The following is a 26,395-nucleotide window of genomic DNA, read 5'->3' on the forward strand; positions in this document are numbered from 1 at the left end:
AATCTCATTTAAGCTAACAATGCTGAAACTTACTTCTCCTAAAGGCTTCAATGTTGCAATATTATAGGTTGCTGGATCACGTTCTACTAAACATGTTTCTGTAAGTGCTAGAACTCTTTTTACAGGCTCCTTCAAAAAATAAAATTGAGACATAGTAAAAAGTTATTTTTAAAAATGTCAAAATCAGATGAATAAATTTTCATTTTTAACATATGGGTCTTACCGAATGTCTAGGTGATATTTTTTGGACTACAAACTCTGCTAAAGATGTGATGGATTCATCAGTGCTGTATTTTCCAAAGCGAAGATTCAAATATTGCTCAAATTCTAAAGGCTCTTTCCTGATCCGCAATGAAATACCTATGTAGTTACCAGCATGGTCTATTGCACTTTTAATAATCTCTTCTCTTTGTTCTGATGCAAATAAATGCTGCACAAATTTAGAAAGTTAAAAAGTCAGAGTTGAAACAACTGAAATGTGTCTATAGCTAATCAACTCATAGGAAAGGTATTAAAGTAGAAATTCTAGACAAAAAAGAGGTAGGTCTTAGAAGCAAATAAACAGTTGTTTCAATGAAAAGACTATTACTAAGTTAAAATAATGAAGTCTCGGATACAGAGCCTGGCAAGCAACTCATTGAATGGCAATTATCTCAAAATTTCTCAGGTTCTGGTTCTCATCACCTTACGCAAAACAGCACGCTGGTTCTTCCAAGAAGGGCCTCCAAGGAACCCCAGTCAAGCCACTGGGGGTGATGGGTACTGTGTGGGCAGGACTCTCAGTTTCAAACAAGGCAGCTCTGATTTAATCTGTTTTACATAGTGGGCTTCTTTGCAAGATGATGCTGAAGAATGTTTAAATGTTTACAAGTCATTGGCCTACTAATGTTACAGACCAACTTTCTGGGCTCTATTTACAAAGATAAGGAAACAGGCTACAGGATGAGTATCTGTCATTTGAAATGCTTGGGATCAGAAGTATTTCAGACTTCAGAGTTTTTCAGCGTTTGGAATATTTTCATTGCACTTACCAGTTGAGCATCTCAAATCTGAAAATCCCAAATCTGAAATGCCCCAATAAGCATTTCCTTTAAGCATCATGTTGGCACCCAGAACATTTCAGATTTTGGAACATTTTGAACTTCCAGATTTGGTATGCTCAACCTAAACTTGCATTTGGTGCCTAGAGGCCAGAAATGCTAAATGTCCTGTAAAGGGCAGAGTAGGTGTCCCACACAAGAAAGAATTGTCCTGCTCAGAATGTCAATAGCTCCCCTGCTGAGAAACGCTGGATCACATCGTGTTTAAGAACCTGATCTTATTCCTAGCAACTTTTTATAGTCACCATAGATGCAAAAGGTATTCAAGGTTTGTTGAATAAATCTGGTATAGTACCATATTTTATAGTGAATTGATTCATTTTAGCTAGTGTCTTACAGTGAGAAAGTGGATTAATTCAAATCAAAACTTCTTGCTGCCACCAAGTAATATAAAATGTTGGCAATAAGAAGAGTATCAAACAATCTCCATCCTTAATATTTACCTTATTATTCCATTTTATGGCTTGGTTGAATTACTGTGAGACAGTTATCCTATTAAGGCCTGACAGGCCATATTCTTGTAATCGGGTATGTTTACCAACAAGATGTTAAGCATTCCAAATTACCACTGACCAGGGAAGACAGTCTATGGATAGTACTAAGACAGCAGGCTTTGGGCTAGGAGAAGGGCCTTAATCTTTTGGGTCTAGCCTCAGAGGTAACACACGGAGGTTTACCTGTGTGTTCCTAGATGAGGAAAACTAGGATGGTACCCATCAAGTGGGGAAAGAGTAAATCTAAGATGGAAAAAGGCCTGTAATTCTGAAGAACACAACTATATTTTGTACATCAGATTATCTAGTCCCCATCATTGTTTATTTCCCTTTTGCTAACATCTACTCTTAAATATGTAAAAGTTCTAGGCTTACTTTGGCTCTGCTACCAAGAGAAGGATATTTTATCTACAAAACACTAAATATTGAAGCAGCATTCCCAGAACACTAAGGTAGCTACAAAAATTAAGTTTTCAAGAGAAAGGAATTTTGCAATTAAGTTCAAATGAGTCTCTCCATTTGGAGACCTTCCTCTACTGTACATCTTTGAGATAGAAAGGCAGGATATATCTTTAAAAAAAAAATAGTTATCTATACTTCAGCTTCTATTACTGATTAATAGGGTCTCAGCATCTTAAGTAGCTTCTGTTACACCCCATAATTTACTTATATATAGTTCTGAATTTCAGAACAAAAACATGTAATGAATCCCAAATTAAGTTTCAATGAATACTCAGATTTCAGATTATAAACAGCTAGGCAAAGGATGAATGACTCTCAAAAAGTAAGCGATTTTAAATTACTTTTTCAATTTTTTTTCCTTTTTGTGCAGAACAAGATCTCACTATGTTGCCCAGGGAGGTCTCAAACTCCTGGGCTCAAGCTATCCTCCTACCTCTACCTCCCTAAGTGCTGGGATTATAGGTGTGAGCCACCCTGCAAGGCTTAAATTACTTTTCCAAAGAAAGCTTAGAAACTTTTTGGTAAGACAGTAATACCAATGAAAATAACAACTGTAGTCACTGTTTACAGTACTAAGCCACTCATTGTGTGTAAAGCATTTTACATATCTCACCAGATCCTCACCCTCCTCCTTTTGGAAAGCAGCAAATTGGGATTCAAGCTCAGGTATCTTTGATACCAAAACCTGCACTCTTATACTTCTTCCCAGAGGACTCACGTGAAATTTCTAAATGAAGTATAAAAAGCTTTGCTTTCCTTCAAATGGTCATGACCCTTTTAAAGGGTTTTTTTCTTTTTTTAAAAAAGTACTTACCAATCTACTAAATCCTCCATAAAGTATACAAAATCCTCCTTGATAATCTGAGAGATCTACAAATCCTTCAATATTTCTATAGTCATAGGAACAGAGTACTCTGTTGGTTGCTGGATTAATTTGGTCAAAGCCTCCAGGAGTTACTTCCAAAATTACGGGTTTTCTTGAGTCACTCCAGTGATGCTTATAGCAGTTGTATCTCTAGAGACAGGAACAGTATTACTTTTAGGTTTGTAAAATAAAACTATATAAAATAAAATTTAATGTATCAGTCACTATCGAAACAACCAAAAATCTAATCATCATCATAAATATTTAGAACTACTATCCAAATTGTTAAAAATATGATTAATGTTAGCCATTTGGAGGTGTTTAAGAATGTTTGCACTAATTGAAGACAGTACATTCCTTTTTAATTAGCAAAGGTTTTGGACTACAATATTTTGTGAAGCTATTTTAAGCCACTCTGTGAATTTATAAAAAGAAAAAAGGAAATCCTACATAGAAATGTATTCTGAAAGCGTTTTATTGGAAAAAAGATCCACTTTCTTTGATGGATTCTTTTAATCCAAGTTCAATACTGAAAAGAGCTAAGTCACATTTCAGGGAAGTTGTAATATTCAATTTAAACAACCTGAATCAGCTCAGTATATTAATGTATATTTTATTTCCACATACCAAAAAAAAAAAAGCTGAGGCCTACATTTGACCTTAGGCTTTTCTAACCACACAATTGGAAAGTTATTTTCAAGATTTTAGATCATAATAGCAAGTAAAATTCCATTTAGATAATATTCTTTCACAAATTAAAGTAGCTGAGTGTCAGAAATTATCAGAATAGTCAATATCCATTTACTATCCAGTTATAGTCTTTAAAAAGAAAAAAGGTTTAATCAAGGCTGCTAAGCAAAATGATGCGATATGAAAGAAGAAAATAAATTTAAAATAAAAGAAAATTGAAGCAAAGAGAAAATAAGGATAACAAAGTTTCAGATGTGAAATGAGTATCCTCTCCCCCACCAACACACCACAAAGTTTCCTCCCCATCAATATGAAGTGAGATACATGGTCATTTACCATTTTTAACATAAAAATCAATTGGCTGCTCTACGGTACAACTATTTCTAATACTGAAATAACAAATTATCTTCTAGGTTTTCAGAAAAGAGAGTGAGGCACTAAGTAATGAATACCTCCACTAATATCCCAACACTGAAGTCAGCAATGACCTTCACAGGACATCAAGTCTCCTCAACATTACTGATCTATGCATCACACACACACATAGTTCCATAAAAGTAATTGTGCAGACAGACAAGGGGCCTGCATTAACCCAAGAATATAGAACATTGATTCTGAACTAAAAGATCAATCAATGCCACACCTCTCCTGCAGGAATGGGAGAAGAAGGTAGGGCACAAAAATTGTGAAGTTTTCCAAACTACACTTGTGTACATGCCTCGAGACCACTATATAGAATATTCTCCATTCCTCCCAGCTCATAAACAGCTGCCATTAATGAGATGTGCTGATAGAAACATCATTATATCTCAGGATTGCACGGACCAACCAAGAAGGACTTTGAGAAACCCTGATTTAGAAGTATATCTAGGGCAAATGGAGGTCTTACAGCCAAATTCAACTTAGGCAAGAAGAGTGCTGTTTAGCCAGCACAGCATTTGGGGTGGAATCTAAATTTGTTTTTAGGATGATATAGGTGTCACTTTGAGCCCCTTACTCCTGATGTAAAATTAGGTAAACTATCCTTTGGGCTATCTTCTAGAGGTACTGTTTCTACCACAAGATTTTGAAAAGTATTAAGTGGCGGAAGTTAACTGGTACAAAAGACAGCTTATATAAAAACTCTAAGTATGCTTTTGAAAGCAGTTGTTTCCCAAACAGATGAAGTATGTCACCTGCCAACATAGAATATTAAAATAAGCACACCAAGTTATGATTCATAAAAATTTGACCACGGCTCATCAGGAACAAGAAATAAGCAGCTCGCCGGTTGCCATTGAACTATTTTAAAAGGCTGCTGAGCAACCAGTCAATTGCTAGAGTTGAAATTAATGAGGTTTCTAGGATGCTAAAACAAGCAGCAGAGTATTCATAGAAAGGATGAGGGCCTAAGACGGACAGGAGAATGGTGCTGCCCGCATATTAGAATTCAGTTCCTGCCTTTTGCCAAAAGCTAGGGTTCTGAACAGTGCTATAAATTTAAGCATTATTTTTCCCCATTATAAAAGTAATACCTGCTAATGGGAAGAAAGTTAATATTTCAAGAGAGTGTAAAAGCATACACGCCTATTCCTCTTTCCCAGAAGTCTCTGATTTAGTTTAAATGCTGCTGTTACATTACTGGAAAAGGCCTGGGAAAGTTAAGATGATTCTGATATGCTACCAGTTTCCTCCAAAGCTGTCAGTGCACCATGCCAAGCTTCAGTACAGGCCAGATCCAGTCCAAGAACATGAAAGAAGACAGTTTCAATATGCTCAAATCTTAAAACTTGAACACTTCTGAAATAAGAAACTCCTACACAAAACAACGAATGCATGTTCCAACAAGCACTATCAGCAGTGTGATGCTCTCTAGTATTATTGTTTGGAATACTGAATAAGGACTACCTGAATGCTTATAGTGTTGCTTTTAATGCTCCAAAGGTTTTTTTGCCTGATTTTTTTTCCCCATCTACCAGCATCAACATTCTTAAATCTAACTGTTCATATTTGAGTTTCCTATTAAACTACATCATGTATCATATTGTAACAGGAGACATTAAAATTTTGTTTCTGTTTTTTCCCTTTAGCTTTGCTACAAATGGAACAGATTATGAAATGATTTTTACAATAAAGGGCAACATTTGAACAAATAAAAATACATAATAAATGTTAAATATTTACCCTTCCTGTGATTTTTCCCTCTGAAAAATCGGTTCTAAATCTCTGAAAGAGAAAACATAACCACAGTTTATAACAGACTGGTAAGGAAGACTTGGCTCAGTCCGTTCTACTCAAAGCAAGTAAAATCCTGACTTGGTAACCTGGACACTAAAAGCTGTTATTCAAGTTATAGTTTAAGAATATTCAATAAAAAGAGTATGAAACCTTATTGAAGAACAAGATAAACATACAATGCTTTCTCTTGCATATGCAATTAAAAAAAACTAATAAGAAACTCTCAAATATAAAAGATTTCCAGCCTGTTAGAGAAAAGTGAACATTCCACAGTGTCAAGTTAAAGGTCAGTAAGAAAAAGTAATCATAGTGGGTATAGAGAACATTAATTTCTCTACTTATATGTAACTACTTCATTTTAAAAAGAGAAGAAAGAAATTTCATTTATGAACATGGAATCTTCTTACTAATGCTTCTGTAAGAAGTTCTGTTCTGTGCTCTGTAGAAAATTTTAAAGTTTCTGACTTTTTTCCACTGCCTTTACGAAATGTGAGGTTGAACTCTGTTCCTTGTCCTTTTCCAACAGGGCTGATGCTGCAAATATCTCCATAAGGCCACTAAAAAAAAAAAAAAAAGTTATTTTGAGTGGTGCTACTATAACACAGTAAAATGTAATGCTTACTTTTGTCACTTTAATTTCATAATCACTGATTAAATCAGCAAAATTTTACAAAATAGAGGTCTAGAAGTTGTGTCTTATAGTAATTCTGTAAAGAAATTCTTTTAAAGGTTTTTAGTCAGAAAAATTCAATATGCATTCTTATTTTAATGATGACATTAATCCAAAGAAATTAAAATTAAAAAGTGACAAGAACTGGGAGGTGAAATTTTATGATTACTTATAAATTTGTTAATAAGTTTGTGAAACATGCCTAATTTAGAATTAAAATAGGCCAGAATAACTTTGAATATGTTTACTTATAAATGTTCAGGTTACTCTTGCCTTTATACACACATAATGCTACTTCCATGACAAGTATTTTATACCAACTGGACTCATGACTTACATATGTTTTTATTACAGTAAAAAGTATAAGCCTTTAAAAATTATAGAGAACTAAACTACTAATCGTACATAAAGGAGGTGGCCACAACTAATAGTAACTTCAAGTTATACCCTTGAGAGCCTAGAAATAAGCGTATTCTCCCCCTCCTCTTTATTTATTATTTTTGATCCCCAAATCAGAGTATTACATAAGCACATCAATCTCTTTCAGATTTGACATTTCTATCTTAAAGTACTGATTTAAGGGAGGGTAATGGGTCACAGCCTGGCTTTTAAAATTCAAAGGGAGTTCATACAAACACCCAACAGCTTCTAACAGGATTACCTGATTTGTTACTTCTAAGGTATTGGGATTATATGTAGTAATCGCATGAGTTCCAACTGAAAAGACACGCTTATACCTACAAAAGGAAAACAAGTGCTTAAATTTAGTGTTAAACAAAAAGATATTTTATAAGAAAATATATAACACAAAACAAACACTTCAATAAATACACAGAAATGTATTAGTTGATTAATGGTGACTAAATATAGCTTAGTTATATATTATCACCTTTTTAAATGTTCTAAAATGTTATTTTTATTAAAACCCACCCACTCATTTTACTGTGAACTATTAACATATCTAAGTAGAAAAGTATGACTTACATGCAAGCAACCTTGTGTGTTGCCAGTATAAATTAAGTTGGGAAAGCATCAGCTGAGGATGCTGAAAGATTCTAAATGGGAAACTTATTTTAAAAAAAGACACTGCATACCAATGCTTTCAAAATACCCTTACAACAAAGCCATTCGGAAAGGAAGGAAAAGCTATGGCCTGGGGCAACTGGTCAGTCCATATCCTGGAACACAGCCATATCCTGGAATCTTAATAGTTTCTACTTAAGCAACTACCTATTACATCTCAGTGTTGCAATTTTATAGAAGTAGGAAGCCTATACCACAAACAAGCAGTTTTCACTTCTCACTTCATTTCCTTTCCTTCAAGTAACATATTTGAAGGAGAAAAAACATTTGGGTATCAGTAATCCTTCAGAAGAGAGAGGAAATCATAATCATAAAAGGAAATTGAATTAGAAAAATTTATTTAAAGCAAAATAGTTCTTTGGAAATAAAATATTAAAATGGATAAAACATTAGTATATATAAAACAAATTTAGGAAAACAATTCACACAACCATACAGACAAAAGTTTTTTAAAATGTTGTGTATAACTCTATGCTGACAAATTTGAAAATTAAGAATAAATCAACCTTTATATGGAAGAATTTAAGAAAGCTGCAAAGAATTACATCCACCAAAAGCTCCAGGCTCAAATGATTTCAAGGCAGAAGAAACCTAAGAGGACCAAGTAACTCCCATGCTTCTTAAATTGTTGCCGATAACTGAGTAAAGGCAGCTTCTCAATTCTTTCAATACTACTAAAATCTGAAAAGACAATACAATAAGAAAAAAAACCCACAAATCTATTTTCAAAGTTAATATTAGCAATATCAAGTCGCACTTTAAAATAGTAATACACCGTGACCAATTAGGTAAACACTTCAATATTAGAAAAATCTATTAATATAATTGGTTATATTTATTGAAATATCTATTTGTATTTTAATATGAGATTTTAAAATTTTTATATGGATATGTGGTAAAGATTTATAAAATCGATCATTTTTCTCGTCTATTTTTAAAATCAGTATATTATAAAAATTAGAAAGGAAATGATCAATTTTATTAATCTTCACCACATATCCATATAAAAAAGTACTGCTACATTATAAATGCTTTTTTTCCTAATTCTACATGTCCAAAGTAGAGTGAGAAACTAAAGAATTACAGCACTTCCCTCTAACAAAAAAGCAGTCATTTGCTTCTTTTCAAAGTGGAGTGAGGGTTAGGGGACTGGTGAAGTAAACAAGCTATCTAAAGAGCTTAAAAGTCTCAAAACTTCAAAGCCTTTATCAATTAATAGGAACTAAAACAAATAAGATTTTGCTCAATCTTTGACTTAAAAGCTGCACAATGAAATCAAATGTGTGATAAGAGATGTGAATTCAAACTATTTTTCAGAATCACCTTGAAAGTCAAACATGAAAATGCTTATAATCCTGAAATAAAACAACAGAATTTGTTTATTTTATTCTGGGAGCAAAAAGTGAAAGAATGCCTGAAATGTTCCAAATGTAACTGCTGGTGTCATGTACAGTCTTAGAGGATTGGCTAAGAAAATATCCTTTTCAATCTTACACCAATCTTCTCTACCACACCTAAGCGTCTTCTAGTATCTTTCTCATATAATTCTGTCATCTAGATCATACTGTCAAAATAACTTTGAGATGACAATATTTTAGACCTATATTGTCCAATAAGACACTTTCTGATATGGCAAATTTCCACTGTCCAATAAGGAAGCAGTTCCCAACCTTTTTGGCACCAGGGACCAGCTTTGTGGAAGACAATTTTTCCATGGACAGGGCAGGGAGATGGCTTCAGGATAAAAGTGTCCTACCTCAGATCGTCAGGCATGAGTTAGATTATCATAAGGAGCACACAACCTAGATCCCTCTCATGTGCAGGAGGTGGAGCTCAGGCGGTAATGCTTGCTCGCTTGCCCGCCGCCTACCTCCTGTTGTGGGGCCCAGGTCTTAAGAGGCCAAAAACCTGGGCTTGGGGGCCCCTGCAATAAGGTAGCAATGAGCCAGGTGTACCTATTAAGCACTTGAAGTGTGGCTAAGGCAACTGAATTTTACATTTTATTTAAAGTTAAATACTTTAAATAGCCACATGTAGTTAGTGGCTACCATATTGGAGAGATCACATTCTGGATCCTTCAGCAAAAGGATCCTGGAGTTGTATGTATGCTAGACCCAGAAGAGTACTGTCATAACTAGTAAACTCAGAGCTATCTTTCGGATAAATACTGAGCTCTAAAGCCATCCTAAGAAAGCTATTAAAAAAAAAAAAATCCTAAGAGAATTCCCTTCCCCTCTGCATTCCCTTCCGTAAGTACTCCCCATGCCACTCCTCTTTTAAGAGTGGCTATTGAACTTCTGCTTAAGGATGGGGCAACTATTTCTATGTCATTTAAGACATCTTTATAAGCAACCTTGAACTTCCAAAGATTACCAAAAAAGCCTCCTTGGATAACAGATACAGAGATGAAAATCTCTAAAATGTCTCACATGTATGGAAAATTAGTCACAACATTTACAGCTAAAAGATTTTTATCAGCAGAGCGTGATGACTCACACCTGTAATCCCAGCACTTTGGGAGGCCAAGGCAGGAGGATCACTTGAGGTCAGGAATTTGAGACCAGCCTGGTCAATATGGGGAAAACCTGTCTCTACTAAAAATACAAAAATTAGCCAGGCGTGATGGTGGGTGCCTGTAATCCCAGCTACTCAGGAGGCTGAGGCAGGAGAATTGCTTGAATGGGGGAGGTGGAGGCTGCAGTGAGCCAAGATCATACCACTGCATTCCAGCCTGGGTGAGACTCCATCTCAAGAAAAATAAAAAATAGAAGATTTTTATCTTTTACTAAGTCAACAGTGTCCCAAGTCAAAGAACAGACAGAGAGTCCATGGATTCAGGGAGGCACAAGTCTTCATCTTTGAGGCTGACTCCTACCATAGTACCCAGCATTGACCACAGTAGATACTCAATAAATGCTTAATAGCTAAATAAAACAATCTATCCAAAAATGTCACTATGACCTATTAGCCTCCTCTTGCCTTTAAAGCAGGATGTCAGACAGCAAGTAATTTTACACCAATTTTTAAATTCATAGATCATCAGAAAAAGGCTAAGTTCATATTTTTATGATGAAAGTATTCATTTTATTGGCTAAGAAAAATATTGTCATTTATAAATGACAATTTAATTTGCTGTTCTGAGTTTGCGATGAATTTATTGGCTAATTCTTAAAAATTATCATACTAAAAATAGAAAAATACAGCCATATAAAATTTAAAAAGACTGAAGTCAACAGAATATGAGACATTTATGACACATACCAGATAAATAATGTGAAAAAATATTAAAGACCTTTGCCCCCCAAATGAAAAATTAATATTCATTATTGGCTTTACCTACTGCACCTGTTTTCTTTTTATTCAGGGACTAAACTTACATCATTAAATGCCTACAAGAAGTAGGTATTTCTTAAGTTATCACAATTCACAGACTTATTGTTAATACAATAGGTTATTAAACATAATTTATGTTACCATTAGGTGTAATGTTATTTAGAATCAGGAAACAAATGCTGCTTAAAGAAACACAAGTGTTTGAAGCAATTGCTTTATCTATGGGGCATTTTACTCCCCCTGCAATTGGTGATAAAGAATAAGGAAAAAAAATGTGCTAATGATAGAATTGGTGGAGATAAGATCGTCTGAACAGGAAGACCACTGAGGCAAAAGCTGGGGATGTAATCAAGTTTTGGATTTGATAAGGTGATGCTTATATTTTTTTAACAGATTAAACTTATATTAATTTGTATTAAAACACTTCTAAATTGGCCGGGCGTGGTGGCTCAAGCCTGTAATCCCAGCACTTTGGGAGGCTGAGACAGGCGGATCACGAGGTCAGGAGATCCAGACCATCCTGGCTAACACGGTGAAACCCTGTCTCTACTAAAAAAAAAATACAAAAAAAACAAAAACAAAAACAAAAAAACTAGCCGGGCGAGGTGGCGGGCGCCTGTAGTCCCAGCTACTCGGGAGGCTGAGGCAGGAGAATGGCGTAAACCCAGGAGGCGGAGCTTGCAGTGGGCTGAGATCCGGCCACTGCACTCCAGCCTGCGCGACAGAGCGAGACTCCGTCTCCAAAAAAAAAAAAAAAAAAAAAAAAAAAAAAAAACTAAATTATTTTAATTCCTGAAAATAAAAATGTTACAAGCATTCTTAAATTTTCTAGTACTTATGAATACTGCTTTCCTCTTTTAAATAATTTTTTTGGCCAGGTGCAGTGGCTCACGCCTGTAATCAACACATTGAGAGGCTGAGACAGAAGGATGGCTTGAGCCCCGAGACCAGCCTGGGCAAGATGGTGGACTCCATCTTGGGGGGGGGGGGGGGGGGAACCTACAATTTTTTTATAACATGATTTTTTTTTAACATATGGTATTTTATAGCATTTTTTTTTTTACATAAGGTATTTTATAACTTTTTTTTACATGTTTTCTTTAGGCAAAATAAAAAAAAAACCAATGTGTTAGGTCAGATACTATATTAGGTACTATAATGGATTAAATGGGTATCTGACACTGTGCTGGGTTCAATAATATGGCAGTGAATAAGAGTCCTTTAGGCCGGGCACGGTGGCTCAAGCCTGTAATCCCAGCACTTTGGGAGGCCGAGACGGGTGGATCATGAGGTCAGGAGATCGAGACCATCCTGGCTAACACGGTGAAACCCCGTCTCTACTAAAAAATACAAAAAAAACTAGCTGGGCGAGGTGGCGGGCGCCTGTAGTCCCAGCTACTCGGGAGGCTGAGGCAGGAGAATGGCGTGGACCCGGGAGGCGGAGCTTGCAGTGAGCTGAGATCCGGCCACTGCACGCCAGCCTGGGAGACAGAGCGAGACTCCGTCTCAAAAAAAAAAAAAAAAGAGTCCTTTAAAGATTTAGTTTCCTTCCAACATTTTATTAGCTATCTAATTCAGACTTCTGAAATAAACTTCAAATAAATAAGAGCTAAGATTCTTGTCGTTGTCTGAAAGTTAATTTCTGACTCGAATATTTAACTAGCTTCTATCAATCAGGTATGTAAAATAGTGCCAACAGAGATACTACAAAAATACTGGTCACCATCATAACATCCATTATACTCTTCTGCACCAAAAATCCATGTAATGCAGTATTATCATAATAGAGAAAACTCAACATTTTTGTAAACTGAGAAAGTTTATGTTTACTATAAAATAGTCATTCTGAATCAAATTCTTGACATCAGAAAATTTTTGTATACATGTATTACTTTAAAGTTCAAGATCCTCAATCATCTTCAATGGAGAATCTACGCAAACAGGCTTTAAAGAAGCCAAACAGAGCTATTCAAAGTTAGAAAAGAGCGTTTATGTTACACACTCTAGATCTCATAGCACACAGCATAAACCTTTATAATACTGTAGGCAAGGTTGGCTAGTTATAATTGTTCACTACTGGCTGATGCAAGGGAACTAACATACCTTCCCTGAAAGCAATTCTATTCATGTCCCAGTATTGTAGATATTGACAACTGTTCCCTAGAACTAAGCCAACATCTACTTCCCCACAAATTTCACCTGCTGGCCCAAGTTCTGTCTTTCAGCTGCACACAGAGTATACCTAATTCCTCTGCCAGTCAGACGTTCCATTTGAATTCTTTTTCCTAGGCTGAATATCCTAGTTCCCTTGGCCATTTTAAAACAAGTTTTGGCCACCAATTTCTCGAAGCCTTTAGGATCCTCATGGAACCCAGGATTTTTCCTTTTATCATTAAAAGCTTGAGAATCCAGTAACTTGAACTAAAATTTTAGTCCATCTGATAATGAAATTAAGGATAACTGACTTACAACATTTCTTAGGAGATTAATGGTCAGCACTGGTAAAGGAGGCACTACAGCCTAATGGGTAAGCACACCAACTCAAGCCACACTGCCTGGACTACTCACTAGCTGTGTTTTCTCTGATAACTTCCTTAACCTCTCTAAGCTTTGGTTTCCCTGACTGAAAGACGTGGATAATACATACAGTCATGCATTGCTTAACTATGGGAATCGATTCTAAGAATGCGTCATTAGGTGACTTCATCATTATGTGACTATCACAGAGTTCTTCTCAAAATTCTGTACTTACTAGTTTTGTACTTACACAAACCTAGATGGTATAGCCTACTACACTCCTAGGCTACATGGTATAGCTTATTGCTCCTAGTGTACAACATGTTCCTGTACTGAATACTGTAAGCAGCTATAACACAATGGTAAATATCTGTGTATCTAAACATATGGGATCATCATATATGCAGTCCATCATTGACTGAAATGTTATGTAGTACATGACTGTATATCTACTTCATAATGTGAAAAAAGAAATAATCGATGTAAAGTACCTGGCACTTATGTGCCTGGCTAATGAGTAGAACAGTCAATAAATGTAAGCTATTCCTATTGCTATTATTTCACTAGTTGACTAACAGATAGTGGGGAAACCCAAAACTCCAGTAGAATAACTGAACAAATTATAATTAGTGTATTTATGTTTTAAAGTAGCCATAACTCCTTTTTTTTTTTTTTTTTTTTGAGATGGAATCTAGCTCTGTTGCCCAGGATGGAGTGTAGTTGCGTAATCTCAGCTCACTGCAACCTCTGCCTCCTGGGTTCAAGTGATTCTCCCACCTCAGCCTCCTGAGTAGCTGGGACTACACGCGTGTGCCACCATACGAGATAATTTTTGTGTTTTTAGTAGAGATGGGATTTCACAATGTTGGTCAGGCTGATTTTAAACCCTTGGCCTCAAGTGATCCTCCAGCCTTGACCTCCCAAAGTGCTGGGATTACGGTCGTGAGCCACTGCGCCTGGTCCATGACTGCTTTTAGTATTCATATTCAAAACAAAGAACAAAATTAACGGGCAAACTGATCGTTCATCTGGTTGTATTGCCAGGATACTCTGTGGTGAAAACTTCACTTGAAACATCAGTTTCACCGAGGAGGGCTCATTCAGATAAAAAGTTGTACTCCTCAGAAAAGAAAAAGAAGAAATGGATACGACATACTCTGCAAATATCTGTCCTAAAAGCTCAGTAAGAGCTTTCAGAAGAAATAAAAGGGCAACCCATTAAATGTGGTATTTTAAGTCCTTAAAATCCATGATGCAATATCCATCTTTTCCAGCTCAGATAGAGCTAGCTTTGAACACAACATTGTGTGTAAAACATAAGATTCCGATAAAGGAGACATGATCCAATTTGCAATTCTAGGTGAAAGATGTTCAAGTCCCAGGTTGCCTGATAATAGTCACAAAATATTAGACAAAGAAAACACAAAAGAATTAATGATAGCTCATCTGAGGTTTAAAGACTGGCAGGGTCAAGAGCAAGAAAAAAAAAAAAACCCTCAGGATTTCTGGAGGTTATGAAGACTGGTGGGGTGTGTAAATGCCAGGCAGCAAAAGAAAAAGGTATCTTTTCTCTTTTAGAACTCCATTCCTACATATAAGAAAGGTATTAGAAATTCACCAGCTTCCCTTTCCCTCAGCACTTCTCTCAATTTCCTGTATCCAGTTATTACAGAGACTATGAATGTAGTGAGCTTCTGTTATTAAATTTCATAGACTTTATCATTACACATCCTAATACATTGAGGTGAAAATCCTGTTTAGATACAAAAATGGTACTCTAAATTCAGAGCATTTGCTAAAATTAATGTATGCAATATTAAGGTGATCCACAGGCTAGATTTTACTTATAAATTTTTATCCAGAAAAAATTAAGAACCTGTACCTTGAATATCACTCTGAAGTTTTCCATAGTGAATCTGCACTTCTGCTTTAACTGAAACATCTGAACCCTCCTTCCTCTCTGAAATGGCTTACTTAAGTCAAAAAAGAAAGTTTTTTCCTTCATGAAAGAAAAGTGCCTTTCCCCCCTGAATCTACTCTCCTTTTCTTGCTCCTCCCAGAATAAACATATAATTATATTATGTCTATACAAGTTGGAAAAATGAAAAGTGTAGAAGAAGCTAATTTGCCAGCTAAGGCATCCACACCGATGATGAACAGACCCTAAATAAAGGCATTCAGCAGCTATCAAGTGAGGTATAATGAAAACTACTACAAAGGTAACAGAAATGGGTCACACAAATATCTTCAAGGGGACTACCTGGAGAGGTTATCTTTACTTTTGTCATATGAAGAGAAGAAAAAATATTTATGTATCTTTACTTCCACAATCAATAACATCTTTCTGAAATGCTGGAGCTAGGTTAGCAACACGGAAACAGGCATGGAGGCTCTAAAAACTCAGGCCTTAAATCCCAAAAATCACATAAAAACTTTGTTGTACGTAGACATGTTTCTAGACACAAGGTTCAATTAACTATTCTGAAACAACAGAAAATTTTTAATGTTGGCCATTTATTTTTTACATTAACACTGCTGAGGAGTACTTTAAACCTAGATTAGAATTGGCCATATAAATAGGTAAGTATAATAAAAAGTCTCAGTGCCATTTAATAATGTATATAACCCAATGAAATGACAACTATTACCATCTGGAAAATGCAAACTCTTTCAGGGAGAAGTTAAGATTCAAGGTGTATACACTGAAATCAACAGAACACTGTTGAAAGACATTTTAAAAGATGTAAATAAATGAAAACACCTACATGTTCATGAATCAGAAGACAATGCTGTTAAGATGGCAACACTCCACTAATGGATCTACAGATTCAATGTAATGGCTACCAAACTGTCAGCTGCCTTTTTTTTTTTTTTTTTTTTTTTTTTTTTTTTGACATAGGGTCTCACTCTATCACCCAGGCTGGAGTACAGTGGCACGATCTCTGTTCACTGCAGTCTCCACCTCCAGGGTTCAAGCAATTCTCCCACCTCAGCTTCCCAAGTAGCTAGGACTAAAGGTGTGCACCGCCATGCCCAGCTAATTTTTGTACTTTTTGGTAGACAGGATTTGATCATGTTGGTCAGGCTGGGCAGCTGTCTTTTTAAAAAAATTAACAACAGACTCTAAAATTCATATGGAAATGCAAGAGACCAGGAATACCAAAAATAATACTGAAAAATAAAAAAAAATTCAGAGACTCATATTTCTAAGTTTCAAAACAGCACAAAGCTATAGTAATCAAGACAATACGGTACTGGCATAAGGTTAGGCATATAGGATCAATGGAACAGAATTGAGAGTCCAGGAATTAATTCTTACAGTCAGAGTAAATTGATTTTTGACAAGGGCGTTGAAACAATTCAAGTGGAAAGAACAGTTTTTTCAACAAATGATGCTGGCACAACTGGATATTCACATGCAAAGGAATGAATTTAGAACCCTACTTCACACCAAATACAAAAATTAACGCAATTAAAGCTATACAGCTCTTAGAAGAAAAAAAAGAAGTAAATCTTCGTTAGCTTCAATTAGGTATTGGCTTTTTAGATCACCAAAAGTACAAATGGCAAAAGAAACAATTGATAAATTGATTTCATCAAAATTAAAAGCTTTGTGCTCCAAACAACACCATCAAGAAAGTAAAAAAACCTGAAGAATTGGAGAAAATATTTGCAAATCATATACAAGGAACTTTAATTCAGAATATATAAAGAACTCTCACAATTCAGTAATAAGACAACCTAATTTAAAAGTGAATAAATGACTTGGCCAGGTGCAGTGGCTCACACCTGTAATCCCAGCACTTTGGGAGACTGAGGCAGGTGGATTACTTGAGGTCACGAGTTTGAGACTAGCCTGGCCAACATAGTGAAACCCTGTCTCTACTAAAAATACAAAAATTAGCCAGGCGTGGTGGCATGTGCCTCTAATCCCAGCTACTCGGGAGATGGAGGCAGGAGAATTGCTTGGACCCATGAGGTGGAGGTTGCAGTGAGCCGAAATCAGCGCTCTAGCCTAGGCAACAGAGTGAGACTATCTCAAAAAAAAAAAAAAAAAAAAAAGTAAAATAAAAAAATTTTTTTTAAAGTGAATAAATGATTTCAATAGATATTTCATCAAAGAAGATACACAAATGAACTACAAATACAAAAAAAGACACCCAGCATCATGAGTCACTAGAGAAATGAAATCAAAACTACAATGAGAAGCTACTTCATACTTGCACTAGGATGGCTAAAATAAAAAAGACAGTAAGTGTTGATAAGGATGTGGAGCATTTGGGACTCACACATTGAAGGTGGAAATGTAAAATGCTGCAGCTACTTTGCAAAACAGTTTGGCTGTTCATCAAAAAGTTAAACAGAGTTACCACATAACCCACCAATTCCACTCTTAGGTATAAACACAGAACAACTGGAAATATGAAAACATTCACAGTGGCATTATTCAGAATAGTAAAAAAGTAAGAACACCACAAATGTCCATCAGTTGATGAATGGATAAACAAAATGTAGTATATCCATACAACAGATTATATGACATTAATGAAATGAAGTACTGACATGCTATAATATAGATGACCTTGAAAACATGCTTAATGGAAGAAGACAGTCAAAAATATAGCATTTTGTATCATTCTATTTATATAAGATGTTCCAAACAGACAAATCCAGAGACAGGAAGTAGATTAACGCCTGCCAAAAGAAGGGGAAAAAGGGAGTTAACTGCTGATTTCTAACGCAGTCTTTAGAGGAAGTTTTTTGCAGGGAAGGCGAGGTGATGAAAGTGTTCTCAAAACAGTGATGATGGTTTACAACTCTATGAATACACTAAAATCCACTGAATTGTATACTTTAAAAGGGTGAATTTTACAGTATAGAAATTATGCCTTAAAGCTGTTATAAAAACAAAACAAAGTTTCAAGGCTAAAAGAATTTGCTAAGAGCACACAAACAGTTGGACTCCGAATTGTTACAAGGAGGAAATAAGAGGATTATTAAGTCTTAGTCACTACTCTAACATTACCAAAAATTTTCATAATCACAGTTACTTACAAGCTCACACAGCAAAAAGCATTGCAGTAAGTCTGTTCTTTAGAATGTATCAGTATGTTATAACCATATTAAAAGCAGAAGTTCCATTATGATGACCAAAGTAATCTACCACTTAAGGAAAAAACAAGGATCATTTAAAGATACACTTTTCTAAGGTTGATTCAAAGAACTAAAATGACTCATACTACCCTGGATATGCCACTTTTCTCCCTGACTTCACTCACTGAAACTAACTAGGGGGAAAAAAAAATTAGAGACAAGTATTCTACAAGGGTAACAATTATTCTAATTTAGGAGTTCATACAATTGAGCTAATAGACAACAAAATCAAATACTCAAATCTTCCAAAATTATAGGCAGTTTGCTAATGCAAACCAGAAATACTAGAGAGCTTATCCTAAGAAGTTACCACTCTGGTAACTAAAAAATGAAAACTTGAGAGAACACATACTGGCTTTGTGCATGTGTCACATTTTACCTTGTGGCACGATTCAGAATAATGTGATCAATGATTTGTGAAAGTGTGACACACTCATTTTACTCATTACTGATCAAAAGGACCAGAGACTAAACTTTTGTAATGGTCAACAGATGCCATTCACTGAATATTCAGTATATTTAAGGCATAGTTTTAAAACTTTCATACATGCTATATCACTTCATTTAATCCTTACAAAAATCTGAAGGGTAGGAATTACCATCCATCTTACAGACAGGAAACAGAGGCACTTACATTTTGGTCTGACTAGGAAGCTACTAAAAAATGCCATCGCTCCCTTCCAAAGAAAAAAGATTAAACCCAATTTTTAAATTTCATTAAAGGCCTAAAAAATGGTTAGACTTCACTAGAATGGCCTATTTTCTCTGACAGTCAAACGGATATGAAAATGTTGGTTACAGACAGGTTAGTCTCTGGGTAATAAAAATGTAGGGTTAACACTCGGCTACTACTACATAACCTCGTCATTAATTGATAGCATACAAGAGGGTGGATAACTGGTTTATTTTCCTTTTAACTGTCACTTTTAATTCTTACCAAACTCCTTCCCAAGAAAGATACTGAAAACTGGAAATGTCAAAAGAGAAAAAGAATGTAGCGTTTACACTTAAAATCGCACGTTTTTCAGAAGAGAAGGGCTGTATAGCCTAGAGTTGTGCAGTATTATTCAAGATTATGAAACAGAGTAATGTTTAAAAAGTTTTATAGAAGCACAGAAAAATAAAACCAACAGGAATACTTACTTCCCCCTCCATGAATGTTTTGTTGTGTAGAAACATGCCAGATCCTTATTTTCCCTAATTATGTTCATTTTGTGCTCAAACCTGGAAGATAAAAATATGAGGGCACTTAATACATGTTATATATCTTTAACCTTCCCAAGATTCCCATAAGAAAGGTAGTATGATCTGTTACTTTCACAGCCTGCCATATATCCTTTACAAGACCATCAGGTTTTGTTTATTTTTGAGACAGTCTCGCTCTGTTACCCAGGCTGGAGTGCAGTGGCGCGATCTTGGCTCACTGCAAGCTCCGCCTCCCGGGTTCACGCCATTCTCCCACCTCAGCCTCCCCAGTAGCTGGGACTACAGGCGCCCGCCACCACGCCCCACTAATTTTTTTATTTTGAATGCAGTCTCACACTGTCGCACAGGCTGGAGTGCAGTGGCACAATCTCGGCTCACTGCAAGCTCCGCGTCCCGGGTTCACGCCATTCTCCCGCCTCGGCCTCCCGAGTAGCTGGGACTACTGGCGCCCACCACCACCACCACCACCACGCCCAGCTAATTTTTTGTTTTTTTAGTAGGGACGGGGTTTCACCGTAGCCAGGATGGTCTTGATCTCCTGACCTCGTGAACCACCCACCTCGGCCTCCCAAAGTGCTGGGATTACAGGCGTGAGCCACCGCGTCCAGCCAAGACCGTAAAGTTTTTAAAGACAAGGACTGGCGTATGCAACTCTTTATCATAACCTTTAGCACCACATTGTGATTGTCCAACTCTCTCCCACACTGGACTGCGTTTCTTGAGGACCAGAAACGACCCCTACCAACATCCCCAGTGTATAGAATTTTTAAAATGTCAAACAAATAAAGCTTTAAATCTGACATTGCCAAATAATGCCACGGCACACAATGGACACCTGAACACATTTTCCAAGTGTCAAACCAATTCTAAAAGGTTTTTGGTGAGCTACTAAGTGCTGGTCATTTTGCTGACACTACCACTTCAAAGGGTACCTGCTATAAATAAGGCAATTTAAAAATAATTTTCTCGCGGGCACAGTGGCTCATGCCTGTAATCCCAGCCATTCTGAGGCTGAGGTGGGAGGATCGCTTGAGACCAGGAGTTTGACACCAGCCTAGACAACATAGTGAGGCCTTATCTCTCAAAAAATAACAGTTCAGGGCATAGTAGCATGTGCCTACACTCCTAGCTACTTTTCAGAAGGGCTGAATAGCACGATTGAATAGTGTGGTATTATCTGAGGCCGAGGTAGGAGGATCACTTAAACCCAGGAGTGTGAGGCTACACTGAGCTATGATTTTGCCACTGTACTCCAGCCTGAGTGACAGAGTGAGATTCTGTCTCTAAAAATAAAACAATTTTCTCATTATAAAAGTAATACATGTCCACAGTAAGAAATCTAAATGTTCAGAAAGCAAATCATTTGTTCTTACATCTGAAGATATTTTAGCCTTCCTTTTTATATTTAGAAAAATCCTTTTTTTAAACAAGATTGCCATTTGTACTGCTTAACTTGTTTTCAAAGAATGTTAACCTTTCCCCATATAATTATTCTATAAGAAAATGATTTTTAAGGCTATATGGTATTCCATTTTATGAATACTCCAGAACAGTGCTACTCAAAGCATAGCTGCGAATGGTTTGTTTCCAAGCCACATCAAGTACAGAAATTGAGAATAAGTGTTTAGAAACTTATACGGCGGTTTGATTAACGGACTCCTCTGGTTGAACAGGATATAGAACAGATCAAGACTGTTCAATCTGCGTGATGACTCACCAGTGGAATCAGCCTCCTAACAGTCACATGCAAAGAGACATTATGTACAATATTCATTGACTATAACCCAGCACATAAAATCCAGAATCCATTTATTTCACTTAAAAAAAGTAAACTTAGCTAATTTTACAGGATAAATTGTTATAACTGGCTGCTAAAGACTGATAGATTTTGAAAATACTATATCACTTACTTCATTGTGAATAAAAGTTAAATATGGTTATTTCTTTTCTGACTTAGCTATCTCTCCCTTGCCTTGCTAGTTCAAAACACACTCTAAAAATATTGTAGAGACCGGGAATGGTGGCTCACGCCTGTAATTCCAGCATTTTGGGAGGCCGAGGTGGATCACCTGAGGTTAGGAGTTCGAGACCAACCTGGCCAACATGGTGAAACCCCATCTCTATGAAAAATACAGAAAAACAGCCAGGCGTGGTGACAGATGGCTGTAATCCCAGCTACCCGGGAGGCTGAGGCAGGAGAACCATGGAACCCGGGAGGTGGAGATTGCAGTGAGCCGAGATTGCACCACTGCACTCCAGAGTGGATGACAAAGCAAGACTCTGTCTCTAAACAAACAAAAATTGTAGAAAATACATGAAAGTGCTAATAATACAAACTGAATAGTTGGAATTGTTTATTTAAGCTTGCTTTATACCTTTTTATACTGTGAATACTAAGTCAGCAAGTATTTTTTATATGATTAGAAAAAACTTTTAAGGCAAAAACATTTTTATAACGGCTTCAGACATAATTCACATACCATAAATTCACTTTTATTAAAAGTGTACAATTTGGTGATTTTTAGTACATGTAGAGTTCTGCAACTATCACCACTATTTTCTGGAACACTTTCATCACCCGAATAAGAAACTGTTAGCAGTCACTCCCCATTATACCTCAACCTCAGCACCTAGCAGCCACTAATCTCCTTTGTCACTGTGGGTTTACCTATGCTAGTCCATACTGCCAAATAATATTCTGGTGTATGGATACACCTATTTTATGCATTCACCAATTGACTGACACAGGTGTTGTTTCTACCTTTTGGCTATTATGAATAATACAACTATGAACAAGCATATACAAGTTTTTGTGTGAACATACATATTCATTTCTCTTAGGTATATACCTGAGTGGTAAAAACGTTTTTTTAAAGATACCCTTATTTTGAAATTGCTTTCTTCATTCGTCCTACTTGTTTTTGTATTACCAATTAGCGAGAGCCTTTGTACTCTACATAGAACACTCATCCCCTGGATATTTATATGGCTTATACCTCTTTCTCCTTCAAATCTATGTTCAAATGTCACCTTTCCAATGACGCTGATGCTAACCATCTTGTTTTAAATTGTAACCACCCTCCTCCTCACTCTACACTTCTATTCCCTCTTACTCCTGTTTTTCCCCCATAGCACTTTTCACATTCGAATGTGCAATTTATTATTCACCTAATTCTACTGGAATATCCAGAGAGAGATAGTTTTGTCTGTTCAGCTCATTATTGTTTCTACAGAGGCCACAAGAGTGCCTGATACAAAACAGGTGCTCAAAAATCAGTATTTGAGTGAGGAATAAAATTAAGCAAATACATGGGCAATTCTGGTATCTACCTCAAATTTGATGCTGTAACAGGGACTCCCAAATAGGGTTTTGTCAAATCTTCTGGAAAGGCATCAGCAATTCATGCTTTGAAAAATAACAAAAGGAAACACAGGTAACACCAAGTTTAAAGAAGCTTTTATTGTTACCACAAAGAAGAAATTTCTTACAGTCAACTAACATCTTCCTACTAGTGAGTACAGGGACAGCTGAATATAGTCCTGACAGCTGGTGTGGTGTTTTGTTTGTCTGTTTCTGGATTTCATACCTGGGATGACAAAGGCATCCAACTAAGATTCATTAAACCCAGTAAGCATTATCCCTGCCTTCTGAATCTTTTGCAGTAAATGATATTGCTGAAAAGAAACTTGGGCAGTATTTCTGAAGACTCACCAAAAAGGGGAGATAGACAGACAGATAGATAGATAGATACACAGGTATACAGATATTTTTCCCCTATATATTATAACTGAAGAGTGGAACAATGGAAGACAAAGGCAGATAGAAAAGGTAAAAGGCTGACACTGAAGAATGGTGTTTGTATTCCTAGTCTGTAACTTAAGACATTGGAATAACTGACTCTGTACCAAGGGCCTATCTCAGGAAAACTGAGAAACAAGAAAATGTGTTGAGTGGAGACCGGTTGATAAAATTTAGGATCTAAAAGTTAAAATGAAAGGCAGAGAAAAATAAAGATTTTTAAATGACAACCATAAAAAACACAGGTCATGACCCAGAAGGAATAAAGATCCCTAATAAACCCATAGGGGGGAAAAAGAACAAAATCATCTCACAATAACAAAAGAAATGTAAGAACTTTTAAATAAAAAATTTTAAATAATTTTTTTAAAAAACACCTAAAGAATGACCTCATAGGTATCACTGATTTGGAGGTATGTAACTCCAACAGACCTTTTGGGAGATGAATTAAGCAACTTTACATCAAGAAGGCTTCTGAAGGTCTATAAACCGGGAGGTGATGAAAGCACCAGACTCCAGAGAGTCCTTAGATTGGGATAGATAAAAGGAGCATGAGAAGATATAACACATTAAGATAAATGTAACTACCAACGACCTGGACTATTAGAATAAATATTGTATTCCTGATGCAGATTAGAATGCTGACAGAAAACTAGTGTAGGAGGAAAGAAGTAGTACTTCAATTCTCTGGAAGTTCCTATCATCAGTACAAGTTCCTGTGTCCAATATTTGCACACCTAATTTTCTGTCTCTAATATTTAAGAAAGCAACGTGATGTTTTACTCTGCATCCCATAAAAGGCTAGTAAAATGGGCTCTTTATGGAAGAAAATTGCTCCTCTATTTGAAAAGCTTGCCTTCAACTATATTATATTTAAGTAGGGGTATATCTGAGAGGTAAGGGAGGGAAGAGATACCCCACTAAGCAGCCAAGTCAACCCCAGAAATAGTGGAATAATTCAATGCTATATTACCGTCTGCCTAACCTCAAAATGGAGATCAGGATAATGCTTTTCCATTTTAAAACTCCATTAAAGACTGCCTTTAATAAAGCTGGGGAGGCAAGGTGACTCTTATCTGAAAATTTATGACATGTCCTGAAATTAGTAAACAACTTGTGTTGAATACTCATCACGTTAGTCATCAGGCTATGCATTTACCATGCATTTATTTCCTTTTGTCCCCGTAACAACACTGCAGTACAGGTATGACTCTCATTTTATTGACAAGAAAACTGATACATAAATTATATCACTTTTCTAATGTAACACAGCTAGTAAGCAATTGGGCCAGACTTTGGACCAACCTGCTTAGTTTCCATACCCTAGGTTCTTAATCTAAACTTTAATACCTTCCCTCAATTTAAAAAAAAAAAAAATTCACCCTGACCATTTAATTACAGATGTATCATTTGACAGCAAACTCCTGGAATAATTCAGAACTAGTTTCAGTTATTATCTTCATCTGGACAGATGACTGGACACTCGTTAGAAATAACTTTGAAATCTACAATTTTAAGCAGTAAAACAAATTATCATATTCAACATAGGACAAAAGAAACAAAAAAGTCTCCAAAGCTGAAATATTCTATCATCTATAAATAAACTTTCAAAGTATTTCCATCTTTGTATAAGCTTAAAAAACATTTTTTGGCTGGGTGTGGTAGCTCACGCCTATAATCCTGACACTTTGGGAGGCCGAGGTGGGCAGATTACAAGGTCAGGAGTTCGAGACCAGCCTGGCTAACATGGTGAAACCCACCTCTACTAAAAATACAAAAATTAGCCAGGCATGGTGGAGAACGCCTGTAATCCCAGCTACTTGGGAGGCTGAGGCAGAATTGTTTGAATCCAGGAGGCAGAGGTTGCAGTGAGCCGAGATGGCGCCATTGCATTCCAGCTGGGCTGACAGAGCAGGACTTCGTCTGGGGGGGGTGGGGACATTTTTTAACAAAGTGTTCAAAACAAACATACAATGACAAAAATTTGCTACCAATATATGATCTCAGGATACTCTTTAAAGAGAGTTCAATTATTCTAATCAACATCGAGCTTTTAAAATAACCAGATTGGCCAGGCACTGGTGGCTCATGCCTGTAATCCTGCACTTTGGGAGGCCACGGTGGGAGGATCACTTGAGTCCAGGAGTTTGAGACCAGCCTGGGCAACATGGCAAGACCCCCATCTCTATTTAAATATACATTTTATATGAACAAAAAGATAACCAGATAAATGAGATCTGAGGCTGAGATCTATCTTCCAGCAGTGTAATATTAGCCCATCCACATTTTCAGGTAAATCTATTTTACATTCTCAGTAAAATCTTAACTACTCTTTGATAAAGTCATTTCATCCAATGAATGGCAAGTGGTCTGGAAATTGCATTAACCCCTTTAGACCATGAAGATACTTTTAGACACACAGAAAACTCACTAATGAGGGTAACGGCAATGCATAAAGATCAGAAATACGTACCAACTATGTATCATTCAAAGTGAGAGGTAGAATAATTTCAAGATAATGACTGGCAAATGAGTGAAGACAAGTCTAGAGGTCCTCCAAGTACAGCAGTCAAGTATCACTCAATCTGGGAAGACCCTGGAATACCTCCCTAGGGCACTGATTACAGAGCTGCCATTCTACATGCTATACTTTAACGAGGGACTGGCACAACAAGCTACATGAACATTCCATTAGAGTGATTTTAATAATCTATTACCAAGGTAAGGCTGGAGAATTTTTATAATTGCCATTTACTGGCTGTATAACTTTGAACAAAAGTCTCTGAACTTATCTGATTTATAGTA

The 26,395-nt window shown here is 36.3% G+C and overlaps 1 protein-coding gene across 4 annotated transcripts in view; it reads right to left on the bottom strand.

Moving 5' to 3' along the window:
• Nucleotides 1–26,395, bottom strand: part of DNAJC13 (DnaJ heat shock protein family (Hsp40) member C13) — a 121,441-nt gene that overhangs the window by 84,498 nt on the left and 10,548 nt on the right. For all 4 annotated transcript variants that reach the window (XR_002520550.2, XM_021934866.2, XM_021934865.2 and 1 more), the window contains exons 2-8: nucleotides 19,729–19,809; nucleotides 7,160–7,235; nucleotides 6,236–6,385; nucleotides 5,775–5,816; nucleotides 2,871–3,071; nucleotides 224–430; nucleotides 34–129 (exon numbers count right to left, since the gene is read on the bottom strand). Coding sequence is in view for 3 of the 4 variants with exons in the window: in XM_021934866.2 (XP_021790558.1) it covers nucleotides 34–129; nucleotides 224–430; nucleotides 2,871–3,071; nucleotides 5,775–5,816; nucleotides 6,236–6,385; nucleotides 7,160–7,235; nucleotides 19,729–19,796 (840 nt within the window). In the remaining variant the exon portion in view is untranslated. The remainder of the gene's footprint in view (nucleotides 1–33; nucleotides 130–223; nucleotides 431–2,870; nucleotides 3,072–5,774; nucleotides 5,817–6,235; nucleotides 6,386–7,159; nucleotides 7,236–19,728; nucleotides 19,810–26,395) is intronic.

The sequence above is a fragment of the Papio anubis genome, chromosome 2, assembly GCF_008728515.1.
Source record: "Papio anubis isolate 15944 chromosome 2, Panubis1.0, whole genome shotgun sequence".
Classification (NCBI taxonomy): domain Eukaryota; kingdom Metazoa; phylum Chordata; class Mammalia; order Primates; family Cercopithecidae; genus Papio; species Papio anubis.